Source organism: Pleurodeles waltl, chromosome 3_2 (genome assembly GCF_031143425.1).
Source record: "Pleurodeles waltl isolate 20211129_DDA chromosome 3_2, aPleWal1.hap1.20221129, whole genome shotgun sequence".
Taxonomy (NCBI): domain Eukaryota; kingdom Metazoa; phylum Chordata; class Amphibia; order Caudata; family Salamandridae; genus Pleurodeles; species Pleurodeles waltl.
Genome location: NC_090441.1, coordinates 77630371 through 77647738, shown reverse-complemented (window position 1 = coordinate 77647738; position 17368 = coordinate 77630371). Strand labels below are relative to the sequence as shown.

General features: G+C 48.6%; 1 protein-coding gene across 3 annotated transcripts in view; it reads left to right on the top strand.

Moving 5' to 3' along the window:
• Nucleotides 1–17368, top strand: part of LOC138286494 (septin-4-like) — a 363706-nt gene that overhangs the window by 203044 nt on the left and 143294 nt on the right. For all 3 annotated transcript variants that reach the window (XM_069226791.1, XM_069226789.1, XM_069226790.1), the window contains 2 exons: nt 8570–8663; nt 15448–15534. In XM_069226791.1, coding sequence (XP_069082892.1) covers nt 8570–8663; nt 15448–15534 — 181 coding nt within the window. The remainder of the gene's footprint in view (nt 1–8569; nt 8664–15447; nt 15535–17368) is intronic.

Sequence of the window (17368 nt, the reverse complement as noted above, 5' to 3'; positions counted from 1 at the left end):
GGGGAGAAAAAAGAGAAAACAGACCCCAGGGGGCCAACTTTACGGCTTTGTGCGAATGGCTTTTGTAATTGTTGGCTTGAAGGTACTATAATATATCCATTTTTGAGCAGGGGAAGATGTCAACCCAGGGCGTACCGGCGCACCATGGGGGCGGCGGGTCACTCACACTGCTTGCTATTTCTGTCAGTGGAGTGGGGGTCAGAGGTCCAACTGTCTTCGCACCCTTACTCTCGATGTGATCTATGTGTGGTTTGGGTCGGTTTTGGGTGCTTGCCTATGTGCTTCCACCATTTGGTTCCATCCTCAGTGTGGATTGGATTTCACTGGTTTCTCCTACTGGGCTTGCCAGCCTCTTATTTATACTCTCCCAGCTCGTCATTAAATTCTCCCACCCCGGAGCTATAGGAACCTGGTGGATATTCCTGGCTTCTTCTGCTTTTAGGACCTGTAGTTCAGCTCTAGACCATGTTGATATATCCCTTTTCCAGTCGGTCAGCAGAGGGCGATCTGCGGCCTTCCAGCCCCTCGAGATTAGTCTCTTATAAAGGGCCAGGGAGAGGTCCAGTAAGCGCCCCTTCACTTTTCCGCAAAGTGCAGCTGGTCTAAGGCCCAGCAGGCACAGCTCAGGGGTGGGTCTCAACTCAAACTCAAACAATTCAGTTAGGGTGGGCAATATTTCCCTCCAGCCAGTCTGGATCGCCGGGCAAGTCCAAACCATGTAGTCAAAATCCGCCCCTCCTCCTCCGCATTTCGGGCAAGACCCTGGGGCCCCTCCATATATACAGAATAGCCTGTGAGGCGTGAGGTACGTTCTGTGCAAATAATTATATTGAATGTACCTTAACCGTGTATTGCGTGATATCTTCCGGGGGTAGGCCAGTATTCTCTTCCACTCTGAGTCAGTTAGTTCCCGCCCAACTGTGCCCTCCCATCGTCCTCTCAGCGACCGTAAGGGGTCTAAGGCTGCCTCAACTTGGGCCCCATATATTTTGGTGATCAGATGTGGTTCCTCCCCTAATGTCAACAGTGAGTGCAGGACCTCATGTGTGTCAGGTTCCGCATTCACCGTGTCCCAGTGAGCCTTAAGAGTGTGCACTAGCCTCCCGTAAAGCAGGAACTGCCCCCCAGGAACACCCTCTTCCGTTAATTCAACAAATCCCCTCATCACTCCCTCCTTGAAGAGTCCTCCCACTGCTTCTATTCCAGCTGGCAACCAGGGGCCAAGTCCCGTGTTTCCCGGCCCCCTCCCCCTAGGTTCTATGGCGAGCACCGCCAGTGGCAAAGCTGGGGAATATGGAGGGCCCACTCCCACTCTTTTGGTGCATCTTTTCCAGCATGCCATTGCCACTTTTATCATTATGTTGTTCCCAGGGGGGGTTATCTTTCTGTTTGCCATGCATGCCGCAATCCACGCCGTGTCAATTACTCCTTGGGCTGTATATAAATCTAGTTGGCCCCGGCCCGCAAGCCAACCGGGTATCCACTGTAATTGGGATGCCAGGTAGTATGCCTCAAAGTCAGGGGCTCCCAGGCCTCCCGCGTGGGGTGGTCTGCAGATAGTTGTAAGTGTAGTTCGTCTGCGCCCATTGTCCCATATTAGTTCTCTGAGTAATGTGTTCAGATCGCGGAACCATGCTCGGGGTATTAATAGTGGCAAGTTGGTGAAGTAATAGAGAAGTCGGGGGAGCATGATCATCTTGGAGAGCGCCACTCTGGCCATCACTGACAGTTTCAGAGAGCGCCAAAATTCTACCGATGATCTCAGGGATCGGAGCGCTCTACCAAGGTTGCCCTCTCTTAAGTCTCCTATGTCATGGTAGATCTGGATCCCCAGGTATCTAAATGTCCGAGGGGCCCATTTCAGGTCTGTTGGGCACGTTGCGGGACATCTATATCCAGGCGTCAGGGGGAACACATATGTTTTATTATGGTTAAGTCTTAATCCTGACACCTCTCCGAACTCCTCCAGGGCGTTCAGGGCCCAGGGGAGACCACTCGCCCCATCTCTAAGATAGATCAAGATGTCATCTGCATATAGCGAGATAATGTGATCCGCTGGTCCCCACCGAATCCCTCTGCCCGCTCCGTCCCCGCGTACCCACGCCGCCAGGGGCTCCATCGCCAGGGCGAACAACAATGGAGATAGGGGGCATCCCTGTCTAGTTCCTCGGTGCACTGGGTAAGCACCAGAGATTGTCCTACCCGTCTTGACCCTTGCCAGTGGGGATGAGTATAATAGGTCCACTCATTCGACCCAGCCCTCACCCAGGCCCATTTTTAACATTGTCGCCCTCAGGTAGTCCCATCTGATTGAGTCGAAGGCCTTTTCAAAGTCCACTGCTAGCATGGTCCCGGCTGGCGGCTTCGATTCACTGGACATATGTATGATAGAGAAAATACGCCTAAGATTCAGAGAGGTGCTGCGACCAGGTATGAAACCGTTCTGGTCAGGATGTATCAGAGTGATCATAAGAGGTAATAGCCGGTTGGCCAGGATCTTACTGAGGATCTTAAAGTCGCTATTTAGCATTGATAGTGGGCGAAAGTCTGTTACTGATGCCTCCCTACTATTTGTTTTAGGGAGTGGCACTACCAATGCCTCACGCAGTGTGCGTGGGAGTTCTCCGTTCTTTGCCGATTCCATATACATTTCTATCAGTCTGGGGACTAGTAAGGATTTATACTTTTTATAAAAATCCATAGGAAGACCATCTGTACCTGGGGTCTTCCCAGGGGCCAGCTGTGCAATTGCTTCAGTTGTCTCATCCGTGGTCACTGGGCCCCCCAGGCCGACCCTGTCCTCTGGGCTCAATACCGGTAGGGGTATCCGAGTTAGGAAATTGTCAAGAATCCCCGTCCCCAAGTCTGTGGGCTTCCTGTATAAGTGCGTATAGTAATCTCTAAATGCGTTGTTAATGGATTCTGGACTGAGTCTGTGTGTCCCCCCCCTGTCTAGTACACTTGCAATAGGGTCACTATCTCCGATCGGGCGCACCAGCCATGCCAAGAGTCTACCGGATCTCCCCTCTTCTGATTGTATGAATGCCAAGTATCTGTGCATACTGTGGCATCTAAGTCGCTCTTCAGTTTGGGAGTGCTCTCTACGTGCACGTTCATACTCTTCATCCATTTGCCTTGCAGGGCCCTGCCTCAGCTCCCCCTCGTGAATGACCCTCTCCAGTGCGTTTAATTCTCTCTCAAGCGTACGTTTTATCCCCACCGACTGTCCAAGACAGTGACCCCGCGTCCCCACTTTGAGTGTCTCCCACTCTATGCCTCTGGCGGAAGTGGATCCCTGGTTAGCTTCTATATGTTCTATTAGGTAGCATCGTAATTCCTCCCTGTATGCCTGGTCTTCTAGCGCCGTCGGGAGCATTCTCCATGCCGCTATGGGGGGCCTGTCCTGTGATACCCTCAATGTCAGTAATAGAGGGTTGTGATCTGATATTGTGCGGGCAAGGTACTCCGCATGGCTCATACTTCGGGCCAGTCCCGCAGTGCAAACTATCCTATCGATTCTAGTGTGTACCTGGTGGAGGCCCGAGTAAAACGAATAATCCCTGGTCGCTGGGTGTTGAAACCGCCAAGCATCTACCAACCCCCAGGCGTCTAGCCACTCAACTAGTTTTTTTGCTGTTTTGGTTGATGTTGCTCCCTGTAGAGGGGGGTTAGATCTATCTAAGTCAATGTCGAGCACTGCGTTAAAGTCTCCTCCTATTAGTACTTCCCCCATGTGTTGACGAGTGAGGTGCCTAGACAGGCCCGTCATGAATTATGTTTGGTCCTGGTTGGGGGCGTATATACAACTCAGGATCAACTGGAGCCCCTGTAATTTCCCTTCCAAAATGACAAACCTTCCCTCTCTGTCTATGTTGGAGGAATCAATCGCGAAGGGGACCCCCGCCCTAATCCAAATCAGAACTCCTCTTGCGTAAGCTGAATATTCTGTGGCAAATACCTGTCCCCTCCATCTCCGCCTTAGTTTCTCTCCCTCTCCGGGTGCGAGATGGGTCTCTTGTAACATAGCTATCTGCACCCCTCTCCTTTTTAAAAAGGAAAGAATTCTATGTCTCTTAGCAGGAGTACCCATCCCACTAACATTCCAAGTTAAGATATTGTAGTCCGCCATCCTATTCTCAAAGGCTGTTGTATGTAGTGTCGGCACGCCCATGGCCCCGACCGATTCCCCCATAAGCTTGTACCTTCATTATGTTCAGTCCATTTCACACATGTAGCCGATATAACTAGTAACAGCAAACCCCAACTCCCCATCCCCAGGGCACCTCCGGAACTGTAGGCTGCCCAGTAAGTTCTGCAACACTGCAAATTATTCAAACACATCAATGCAATACTCGCCAGTCAGGACTGACAGGCGAGAGACAGGTCCGGGGGAGCGGCCAGGTCCGGAGGGGCCATTTCACTACTTATCTTGTCTCGCCTTTCAGCGCCGGTGCGGGTACGATCTATGCAAGTTCGTCAGCGGTCTGCGGGGTCACTCTTGGTGCGTAAGTCGAATCCCCAGAGCCATCAGGCGAGGACACCACCGTATCGTCCGATTCTTCTTCAGAGACTTCCCGGGGCGATGACTCTCCGCCCACCCTAGCTGCCACCTCCAGGGCCTCTCTCTTGCCAGTCTACCTCTGCGTCCGCATTGGCGCCAGTCGCTGACGGTCTCTGGGCCTTTTCCCCTTCGGGGCCCGCCGGGTCCCACCCGCCCCGCGATTCTCCGGTGCAGGTCGCGCCGGTCGTGTCCCAAATCTTTCAAGCCATTCCCATGCCTCCTCTGGAGTTTGGAAGAACGTGGTTTCCCCTCCGCGATCACTCGTAGTCTTGCTGGGTAGAGCAGCGAGTACTGTATCCCCTCTTCTCGCAAGGTTCTTTTAACAGCTAAGAAGGAGGCGCGCTTGTTTTGGACCTCTAAGGTGAAGTCAGGGAATAGTGTCGCTTCGCCATTGGCTACTTTAAACGGGCCCATTTCCCTGGCTTTCTGTAAGAGGATGTCTCTGTCTCTGTAGTGCAGGAGTTTAGCAATTACAGCCCGTGGTGGCCTGCCTGGAGCGAGTGGTCTAGCTGGCACACGATGTGCTCGCTCCAGTGAGTAAAAGGGGGTCAGACATCCTGGTGCGACAACTGTGCTTAGCCATTTCTCCAGAAACTCCACTATATTCGTCCCCTCGGCCCCCTCAGGGAGGCCCACCACGCGAATATTGTTCCTCCTATTTCTACCTTCTGCGTCTTCAGCTCGTTGTTCGAGCTTCGCCACTCTGCCAGCCAAGGAGGTGACCTCCGCTGATACGTCTTCTTGTTTTGGGACGACTTCCGCTAGCGTTGCTTCCGCTTCTTTTACTCTGTCGGCCAATTTGTGATGATCGGCTCTCAGGAGGCCCACCTCTATCGCCACCTGATTGATGTCGCGCTGTAATGTGGATTTGGTGTCCTCAATGGCACCCAGTATCTTGTCTAGGGTGTCTTGTACTTTGATTTGTGACTGGCTCTGCATGGTCGGCTCATTGTCCCCCATTGGTGTCGGTGTCAGGGGGTCCATGGCTTTGTACTTATGTCTGCCCTTGGGGGGCATTGGCCAGGCAGGGAGGGGCATCTCAGTGAGTCTGGCGCACAGTTCAAGTGCTTATGCTGTCTGCTGTTGATTTGTCCACTAGTCCAGGGCACTGTTGTCGCAGTCTCAGGATCCAGTTGCTCCAGGGAGAGCCTCAGGCGCTCCGCCAGCCACTCCCAGCGCGGTGAGCGGCGGCAAGCGGCCGGGCTGAGGGCCTCCGCCAACGTTGCGTAGTCCGGCTTCACTGAGGGTCTGTGCCGGCGCTGCAGTCAGGTCCCAGCGGCCCCCCTCGTTCGCGCGGGTTACTGCGTCCGTCCCTCGATAGAGGGTCACCTGATCCAGTGCGCTCAGGCCTGGGTCCGCCGGTGGCCCCTCGCGGACCAAACGATCATGCGTGTGCTGTGCTCAGCCCCCCGGTCGCGTCCCATCTACTCCATAGATGAGAAAACAGTTTTGGGCTAATCCGGGGCTGGTGTGTTTTCGTAGAATTGCGTCGTTGTGCGTGGAAGGGGTGGGTGCAGTAGGCCTTCAGCTCGGCGTTGGTCCGGTCAACCAAAGGGGGCCCCGCACCTGGCAACAAGGGTACCCGGCCTCCAACCCCGGCAGACGACGGCGACTGTCGCAGGGCGGTTCCGCATTGCCCCGCCCCACAAAGGACAATCAATGTTCATCCTGGGTTGCCCTGGGCGTAGTAAGTCTCGTCGTCGGCATCCGGGGGTTCCCGGGCAGCAGCCACCTGCGCTCCGATTGTGCGTTCCCCAAGGGGTGTACCCAAAGTGGACTCCCCACCGGGCAGCGCCGGGGGGCCCCTCGTCCCCGCATCTCCTCAGTGCATGCAGTCCCGCAGCCAGGAGGCACCAGGCCCCCCCCCAGCAGGAGGCCGATTCGTCACAAGCAGGCGCCCCCACCAGACGCTCCGGTTTGCACCCCCCCCTTCAGGGAGGGCCCGCATCCGAATCTGGCGCTGGACGCAGCGCGCTGCCCAATCCGGAATCGCGGCCGCAATCTGGCGGCGATTTCGTGGGTCCCGGTCCGCGCCGGGGCGCACAAGTCTGCTGGAGGCCGCCCCCGGGGTCACGGCCGCGCTCGAGCAGCCCCGCCCGTACCAGCCGCTCACCTTCACTGCTGCTCCGAAACGGGGAGCCTCTCAGTCCAGCGCGTCCCGGCCTCGCCCGTCGACAGGGCCACGGCCTCTTTGTAGTCCCGGGTAGCCCCAGTCACTCGGGAGCCCGCTCCAGGGGCGAGACCGCACCTCCGCAGTCCCCCCCGTCCGCAGCGGTCGTCTCACTCTTCTCTGAGTGCAAGACCGCCCGCCTCAGCGCGTCCAGGCACCAATTTAAAGTCGGCCCCTCCGGAGCCGAACAGTTAAGCGTGCGCCATGCTCGGCTCCGTGGCCACGCCCCGTCGTCCGGTGCCCAGTGTTGACGCACATATCGGATCAAACCTGCGTGGACCAGAAACACTGCATCTGGCAAGCTGTGAGCTTGTTTAAAGTCTAGGTGAGATATCAAAACTCCGTCCGCTAACAACTTAGACACAGTCATGGTCTCTGACCGCTCCCAGGGCTGCAATCTCTGTGCCGATGCAGTCATTGATACAAGTGATGTTAACGCATTAGCTGATTTTGATGAAAAGGACTTGCCTCTTCTATTGATGATGAATTCACTATTCATCTGGGATAATTCCAAGGTTTGGTTTCACTCTTCTGTTGAAATTTTTTATACATTTTAAGTAATTGAGGGCCACATGTACGAAGGTTTTTTCTTGTTGCAAACGGCCCAATTTGCAGAATTAGGACATTTGTGACGAAAAAGCATTTGTCGAGCCACAAACCCAATTTTGTCATTCGGTTATCTGTTTACCGAATCGCAAATAGGGTTTGTGGGTCACAACTAGAAAGGGGTGTTCCTTTCCTAATTGCGAGTCGCAGCGCAATGTATGATTGTTTTGTGAATGCGGTCAGCACCAATTTCAAATTGGTGCTAACCCATTTGCAAAAGGGAAGGGGTCCGCATGGGACCCCTTCCCTTTTGTGAATGGAGGCAAAAATATTTTTTCAGAGCAGGAAGTGGTCCCACGGACCACTGCCTGCTCTGAAAAAATGGAAAGCCAACTTTATATATATGTTTTTGAAATGCATCCCGTTTTCCTTTAAGGAAAACGGGCTGCAGTAAAAAAAAAAAATGCTTTATTTAAAAGCACTCACAGGCATGGTGGTCTGATGTCCCCAGCAGGCCACCATTCCTGTGAGTGCAGCCATTCCCAATGGGGGTCGCAAATTGCGACCTACCTCATGAATATTAATGAGGTAGGTCATTTGCAACCCCATTGGGAATCGCAAACAGTGTGAGGTACACTGTTGTACATATGGTTTTGCGAGTCGCAATTGGCGAATCGTTAATGAGTCATAGATTGCGACTCGCAAAACTCTGGGTCGTACATCTGGCCCTAAGTGTTGTATTATTATGTTGGTACTGCTGAGGCAATTGTGGTTGTTTTACTGGCCTCTTGAGTCATGTCTTTCTTTGATATAGCTCTATTGATGCTGGCGGTAGACGTCTGGCGGCGCTATTCTGATGCAGAGAGCATTCTGCTGCCACATGTCTCTTCCTTTGCCATAATCATATGCTTGATGCAACTTTTCAGGTGGTGCTGAAGCTGCCACGATGTACAACTAATGAGCAAAATGTAAAAAACTAAATGACGATATCATATTTCTGTAAACCATTAGTAATATTGATGCTGTTATAAGATGGGTGCATTGAGAATGAAGTTAATTTATGATGTGTCTTTTGGGAATGATGTTTAATAGGAATTTTCTTGGCAGCACATGCAGTGCTTTTAGCAGCGCTGGTTCTGTCTACGAACTTAATGGGGCAGGGAGGACACAGATTCAGCATTTACATGACTGCTGACGCAACGCCCATTGGGAGGGATCTGTTGGGGTCTGGTGCCTTGTTCATTGATTAAAGCCTCTTTGGTCATCCTGCTGTTCCTTTGCTGTCTCTGCAGGATTTTCGAGAATATGTTGGCTTTGCCACTCTTCCTAACCAGGTCCATCGAAAATCTGTCAAGAAAGGGTTTGAGTTCACCGTCATGGTGGCCGGTAAGTGTTGGGCACAGTTAAGTCCTATAGTGCATTTGTATACAGCGCTTGCAGAAGCCTTGTTTTGATACATCTGTACTTGCTTATTCCCTTGCAGGAGCTAGAGTGTTTTTGAACCCTGTGTAAACTTGCAAGGCCCTTATTCCAAGTAACCTGTTGTTTGTTTGCTAATAATGTAGCCACTAATTGCTGACAAATATTGATACCGCAGGATATGGTGAATCATTCTGTGCATCAAATCTCAGAAGGGGGAGAACACACAAATAGCACAAGTTTTTCCCGTTATTGGAGATGGTCAAAGTAGATGTTTGGCTGCAAGATTTTTGGCAGAATTTTACCTTGTGAATATCTTGTGAGCACCCAATTTATTATCCCGATTCATGCAAGAAGATTTGGTGCCCGAATCAGGATTAGCACAATAATTTGAATGAGGGTGTAAATAGACAGGAATCATCGATAAGTGACTGTTATGTCCCTCTCCCTCCTTTCTCCATCTTCAGTGGGATTTCAACAGTCTACCAGTGCAGTCATAAACTATTTTTAAATGTTGTTGTTTAAAAGAAGATAGACTGTCCACAAAATATATGTGGGCCACTTGGTTCACCCAGCCTACCTCCCTCCCTTACTTGTTGTTGACAATGATGCTCTCAGTCAGTATTGAAATAATACTTGCGAAGCAGGGATCCTCATTATGCAAGGGATGGGACCTCATTAGAATGCAGGCCCTGCACCATTTCATTCTGCACTGACTCTTCCCACACAGAAACTTCCTTCCACCAATATGCAAGGACCATTGTATGAAAGTTTGTTGACTGTCTGTATGGGTCCTTGGAATCGGCTTTCTGTTACGTCAGTGGGTATATAGACCTTCCTGTAAGGTCTTAGGGCACAACTCTGCTGACCATCTCATTTACTTGAACCTGACCTCATCCCCTCGCAAAGATAATTTTGTAAGAAAAAGATTCCCACTCTTTCAATTACTCTGGGGGCAATGAATGTCTTTGGCAGGGTTGTCTGACTGGTGCTAGCTCCAACGGAGACACAGAAGTAGGATCCTAGATGCATTCTGTGGTGCACCAGGAGCGAGACAAAAGATCCCTGGAACATACACCATTATGTATTTCTTAGGAACCCCTGACGACTGCAGTCTTTCTCCTGTTGATCTCTTTATTTTTACCTTGTGGTAATGGACCTGTTCCCTGAACGTGTGCCTTTTCATTCACCACTAGATCAGTCTACAGCAAATCGACCACCCAAACATAAGGTGTTGAAGGCCATTCCCCTCTGGTTTTGCAGGCATTTTACTCAAAGCCAGGGGTCTGACACTTGCATATGGTATTAGTGATCCCTAAACTTTAGTCTCTGCATATACATTTCTTCTTTGTATTATGTTATCAGGTCTATTGCCCAAGGCCCCAATAATACTTCATATGCAATGCGTAATGTGCCATTGTTTTAGGAACAGAGCCATTTATTTTTGTTGCTTTATATTTCTCGCCAGTTGGTTTGTCTGTTTTTCTTTCCAGTACCTGGCTCACTGGAGAAGTCTGAAGTCAAACCGGCTGAGTGCCAGATTGAGATTATCTGCCTAGTTTCTAGTTCTTTTATTCTTAGTTTGCTGGCCTTGCTCCTGCCTCCCTACTGCTGTTTTCATCTTTCTGGGGGAAGCTTCATCTCATGTTTCCACATACCCTGCGCCTGATGGTATGGCAAAGGAGTGCCAAAGGCAAGCTCATCTGCAGCCATCCTTGTGCTGTCCAAGCCCAGAGCCAGGAACCCCGGCTATTTTACCCTCTGTCTGCATTACACTTGGGAACACATCTTGGACTTAAACCCAAGGTTCCTCTGGTATGTCCTCATTACAACTTCATACTGTCTCTCCTCACTAGGCTAGCTATCATTTCCTCTCCTAAAGTGCTTACTTCATTTGCTATTTACAAACTTTGGGCCTGATTACAACTTTGGAGGAAGGTGTTAATCCGTCCCAAATGTGACGGATATACCACCAGCCGTATTACGAGTCCATTATATCCTATGGAACTCGTAATACGGCTGGTGGTATATCCGTCACATTTGGGATGGATTAACACCTCCTCCAAAGTTGTAATCAGGCCCTTTGTCTTTCCCTAGTGTTTTACTTACCTGTCACTGTCTGTGTGGTCATAACCTGTTAATTGCTGACCTTATATTAGAACTTGAACTTGTTATAAGTTAATCACTTCAAACATTGCTTCATAAAGCCACAGGGCCTGGAATTGCCCTGGCTGTTCCCAAGGGCTGCAAAGTTCTTCATATTGATCGCTTTGCTAGAATAGGTGACAGGTTTGCTCTGATCGTCAAGCCGCGTCTTCGTATTAAACCTATCCAAACCGTATTGCTTCTTCCTTTGGATAACCTTCCTTCTGTTATACACATTTCACCTTCTGTCTCTGTATCTGGCATTTTGATTTACCACCCTCCCGCTAACCCAATTAATTTATATCAGAAAGTGCTGAGATTTTCTGGTACCTTTATCTTTAAAACTTCTACTCTTAGGTTATTAGGTGCCCTTAATCTGTGGCTGTATTCCTCTACATTACAAGTTACGTCTTTTAGGCTTTTGTCAGGTCGTTGTTCTTACTCTGCAGGTGAAACACCCCACTAATTTGGATTGACATCTTCTAAACCCTATTTTTACTAATTTTCCCGGGGTGTCAGTTGCTGACCCAATATCCCTTCCTATGACTGACCACTATTAGCATTCCATTTAAGATATTCCTACCACAATATGGAAATTTGAGGGGGACCTTTAATAACAATGTGTGATGTCTCCCAACCATGCTTTTATGATTTTGAAGATCATACCGCCTTCCCTAGTGTGTGACTACATGGTCCGTCCGCCTCTAAGTATCTTATGGACAGCACCATTTAACATAGGTCGAGTAGCCCTAATTTTGAACTTTGCTGCATGAAACGCATGTATTAAACTAGAAACTATTGGTATCAAGACCACAAGGTAACTTGTTCCTTCTTTTAAACACTTTGACATAAACTGCATGAATTGAATGCAGTGTTTTACCAATGTATTTATACAATTCATGAATAAGGATACCAATGAAATACTGTCATATTACTTGTTTAATGATGTCCTCTTACCTTGATCATTACAGATGTACTTACAGGACACTACCCTGTGTTAAATTATAACGGAGATTGTAAGTCATGACATACTTGCATGGATTCACATACTCATGTGTACATTTGTATATTGACATAAGGGGTCACTTGGTCCTGAAGAAAACCATTTGACCCTGAGGGGCAGATAATACCATGGATGAACCATTTGGACCAAAGATGTGAGAGATCATAAGAGTCTTGTTTCACATCAAATCCTGTTTTAACCTTACCTAACGTCCCCATCATTAAAAATCGTCTCTCCTGGTAGGGAGACCGTGGGGTAAGTTGAAATATTCTGATCCCTGACAAAAAATCAACAGCCTGCTCTGATGTAAGTCAGGCGTTGAAGCACACCCAGATGCACTAGGCTTCTTGGATGGGAACCCTATAATGAAGCATTCCACCAATCATTGTTAGTGGGTGAGGGTTCTTTTAAAAACTAAGTAGGAGCCCCTACTTTACTGATCAAGGGGTCTTGTAGTATAAAGGTAGCAGGCTCTCTCTTGTTGATTTCCCGATTTAATTGGGAAGTGGAGTGAGCCTTCCCTCTCTCCCCTTGGTACTAATTCAACTCCTATCCAATCCAATTTTCAGCCCTACCACAGTCTGAAATCCACTTTATTGTTTGTCACTGAAGATCTTAGGTCCACAATAGACAAGTCATCTGCAACGTTTGACACTGTCAATCACTGTATTCTGATCTAGCGCCTTTTGGTATAAAAGGTAAGGCTGTGGGGAAGCTCAAACCTATTTTTTTCTGATCAGTCGTAATCTGTCCTTACGCCATCTTTTTTGCTATTCAAGGATGTTACATAAGCTACTTTACTTCTTCCAGGCTATTGTAGGAAACTGGTGGTCTAGTTTATCATCTCAGTTCTGGACTATGCCTATTCTGGTTATCTTAATCTTCCTAAATATGGTACTGGTCAGCTGCAACTGATTCAAAACTCCGCTGCTAGGCTCCTTTTACAACTTCCTCATCACAGCCTTGTCTCCAAAGGACTAGCTCTACTTCATTGGTTTTGTACTGAAAAGTGCTTTATTTACAAGGTAATGTGTCTCTATCACGTGTATAGCACTGGTACTAAATATATTTGCTGAAAGCTATGTCTTTCAGCCACCTCGGGCCATATGATCTTCCTCCCAAAAGTTGCTTAAGATACCCAAGAACCTCCATGCTCAAATGAAGCAGATCTGTTTCTTACGTTGCGTCAAAAAATTAGATTCAGCTTCACTCTTCTCTGTGCTTTGAACCAGATCATCATCTCTTCCATAAGCTGCTTTCAAAGATTTTTTTTTCTGCCTCTTAGTTTTTCTAACTCTGGTTAGCTTTTGTTTATTATGTTGCCAAGAATTTCTTTAAGGTTTTTTGTGCTTGGTAGATGTATATTGATCGATGATTGACTAGTTTTGTTAGTCAGACGGAGTGTTCCCAACAGCTTTTAAAACTGATCACAAGTTCTGCGTGGGACTGAAAAAGGATGGCACACCCGGTCCTTGAGAGCCGGGTCCATGCCAGAGTTTTAGCATATCCACATTTAGACATAAGTTGTTTGAAAAATCTGCAGTTTTCTAAATGTGTATCTGCTAAAAATCTGGCATGGACCCGGCTCTCCAGAACCGACTTTGCAGAACCCTAAGCTCATCTCCACTAACATCACAACCATAGAGCCGAATGTGAGGTAGCTGACTTGATTTTGGTTCATGTAATGAGTGCAAAGTACCCAGAGTTTGTACTTAGGTTCCATCAGTGATACTGCTCTGTAAACTCTCAGACAGCAATGTTTCAGTGGAAAACCACAAAGACCTAAATTACCATGAACTGCCCACTTAGAACACCCTGAAAGATGCCCCTGTTTCAAATCTATACATCTATACATTTACAATGTAACCCATACCGCTTATTGCAATCAGTCTTTAAAATGCTGACACTCTTTACATTGGGTACGATCATACATTGAAAGGTACTGGAGGGGTGGAAGCTCAGCACCCATAAACACCAGTATAATATGGTAATACCCTGCCACTAATATGCAATTACAAGTTAGACCCACATGGAATGGAAAATAAATGGTGGATCTATTTTTTACAGGTGAAATTCAACAAGGAGTTCCCAAATCCGTGTGACTTAACACTTGCCTTTACCACCAACTCTTCTCAGGTGGTAAATATAAGCAGGTGTGCAGGGCTGGTCAAGGGGTTGAAAATATTGCCAGGATTTAAGGGGCAAAGTAGTCTGGCAGGGTAGAGCATTGCATGCCCCTTTTCCCCACTTGCTATTTGGGGGAAACTGGTGGTGGAACGAGGCCAGGCTGCTTTTGCAGTTCCCGCCTAAAGCAATTTTTCCAGCCAGTTTTTGCGGCCTGTAAAAGTGGGATTGGTATTCCTGCATCTGGGTGTTGGATACTCCGGGCCACTTATAAGTTGGCGGGGAAAATCCTGTTGGGGACACCACTTCTTCCAACTTGTAATGGGTGCCTCCAGCCTGCTGCACTCATTGTGACTGATGTCTATAATCCCCTAGTGTCCACACAAATCACTTTCTGTGAAAACGAAATATCCTTCCCTATGTAAGATCTAATAAGATCATATAGCTCACGTTCGCTGCAAAGGTCATACTGCCCACCAGAACCGATCTCTGTCAACAGCCAAGATAGACATTTTCTACGAATCATAGAGTCCACTCTATTCATTGTATGCAAAAATAACACAACCTACACAGGACATTCGCTGCAAAGATCATATATCCAGCCCTAGTACTTCTCTGCACAGACCATGCAGCCCACTTAAGGCATTGCCTGCAGACCTCATACAGGCAACACAGCCACTCTCTGCAAAAAAATAAAACACAGCTCAAAGTAGTTAGTCTCTGAGATATTGCTAGTGCCCATCCCACTCATTTATATAATGTTTATCGTGATTGCTCCATTAGTGACTGTACTGCAATCCCTGAAACTTTCATCAGGGTTCTTTCCTACTGGACGTATCAGTGACCTTCAAGGCACCATTACTGATCACGCTTGCCAGTAACTGATTCAGGCCTGCTGCCCAACACAGCCATTGAAGTATTCCCACCACAAACACTGTTGCCCTTCCTCCAAGATCAAATACTTCAGAAATACACTTCTTTTCACTGGCTGTGGTGAATATTTATAGCATTATTCCTTGCAGCTCTCTAGGCATGCAACTGATACCCCAGCTTCCCACTTCCACATTTAGCTGTAATGCCAGTATTGGTCACCTCTAGATTTGCCAACAGTGTGCTGATTACACTACTTGGCCAATTACTGCAGAGATCCTACTGATGAATCTAGAATTTTCCCAACCATTCATATCCTGCTCACTTGTTCAGGCCAAAGAAAAGTCCCCAGACAGATTGTGAAAGTTCTGTCCAGCCATTACTGTACACTGCCTACCCTAAGTGCATCAGTGTTTGACTGTTCACACCAGTCAGGGGGTAATCCTTCCTCTCTTCCTCACATTTATTCTCATTTCTTCTTTTCCTTCCTTTTGTCCCCCTTCATTCTCTTCCCTTCTACTCTTTATCCCGAGATATTCTTTGATGTTGGATTGCAGTTTTCTACTATCTTTCTGCAGTCACAACTGATTCTGTCTTTGCTTCCTGCAGGTGAGTCCGGGCTGGGAAAGTCAACGTTGGTGAACAGCCTCTTCCTCACTGACCTGTACCAAGACCGGGTATTCCTGAATGCAGAAGGTATGAATAGAGTGAATTTCATTGGGTCACCAGCAGGCCCATACAGATATAGTGGTAAAGCTCATACAAATATTTGTGATGCATTAGAAATAATCACCAGGTACTTGCTTCCAATGTTCATCTTGAATTGGATGAAAAACACTGATTAAGATTATAGTATAGGTTATAGCCTTGTTAGGTCATGTCACCTTAAACGTTTTCTTTCAGTTTACTTGTACCTGGCTTGCGGTAGGCAGGCTAGGATGTTTTCATTTCAGGTACTATTAGGCAGCTGCTCACCTTTCACTGTAGTACAGCTGAACCAGACACTATGGGCCTCATTCCAACCCTGGCGGTCTATGACCGCCAGGGTGGAGGTCGCCGGAAGCACCGCCAACAGGCTGGCGGTGCTTCCTTTGGCATTCCGACCGCAGCTGTAAAGCCGCGGTCGCCCAGCCGGGTCCGGCGGTTTTCCGCCGGATTACCCCCGGCTGGGAGAATCCTCCATGGCGGCGCTGCTTGGGGATTCCGACCCCCTTCCCGCCAGCCAGAAACAGGATGGCGGGAACAGGTCTCGTGGGGCCCCTGGGGGCCCCTGCACTGCCCATGCCACTGGCATGGGCAGTGCAGGGGCCCCCTAACAGGGCCCAGCATGATTTTCACTGTCTGCATAGCAGACAGTGAAAATCGCGACGGGTGCAACTGCACCCGTCGCACCCCTGCAACACCGCCGGCTCCATTCGGAGCCGGCTTCTGTGTTGCAGGGCCTTTCCCGCTGGCCCAGCAGGAAAGTCTGAATGACCTCCGCGGTCTTTTGACCGCGGAGCGGCCAATTGGCGGTTTCCTATATTGGAATAACCCCCTATGTTTACTCCTTATGGTCAAAAAGAAAATTGCAGCCTACTCCAAAATGTCATTCACTGCCATTCCCCAACTGGTCACTGGCTGTGATTCAAGGGCGTATGCCTTTCTCCTCCCTCACAGCAGGTACTGTTAAGTTTGCAACCACAATCATTGGCACCATCAGGAAGGGATTTAACTTGCAGTTCTTATCACTCATACTTACCACAAGGTCTGCATGCACAGTTTGGGATGGAATTGCTGCCAGCCCTCTCTTCATCTGACACCAAGTCCTGGGCCACAGATTCTCATGCATAGCCTTTCTGAGTGGGTTTAAAATGTTTGATCTCTTGAGCTTTTTATGATTCTCTAACCCTGTGATCAGACACAGCCAACTTTCATTCTAGTCTGGACTAAGGGCCTTATTTAGAGTTTGGCCTAGCTGGGACACTGCTGTAAATTGGTTGTGTGCCTACCCCATCAAAACCATGGTGACCCTACTTTAGTCCTTTGACGGAAGTGCAGACTTTACACTTGTGCAGCCTCCTCTGGCTCTGTCAATGTATATCTTTGTCCTGGAAGTCGATCGTCCAAGGAGCGTCCAGGAAAAAGTGATTGTCTCCCTACCCTTTTATGGGAGGAGCGAATGTTACTCATTTTCAGTGCCTGCGTCCACAAGTCCTGGTAAACATGGGCCTGAAAAATGTTAAATGGACACAGGTACTGTGCATTTCAGCCATTTAATTTTTTGTGGGAGTTTGTTTCTGTGAACAAAAATGTTTGCCAGGGGGACCCTTCAACCATGGCTCCCGCTTGACAAACCTTGAGTGTTATAAAGGGTTGGCCATGGTGCCCACACCCTTTACTGCGCAAAGATTCTCTCCATTGTGGCAGTTCTCCCCAGTGGTGGTGATGGTAATGGCCTCCATCCCTTGGCAGACTGACGGGTAATACTCCTGAGTCTAAATGAGGCCCTAAGTCTGATGTGTTAGACCACTAACAATACATCCCAACA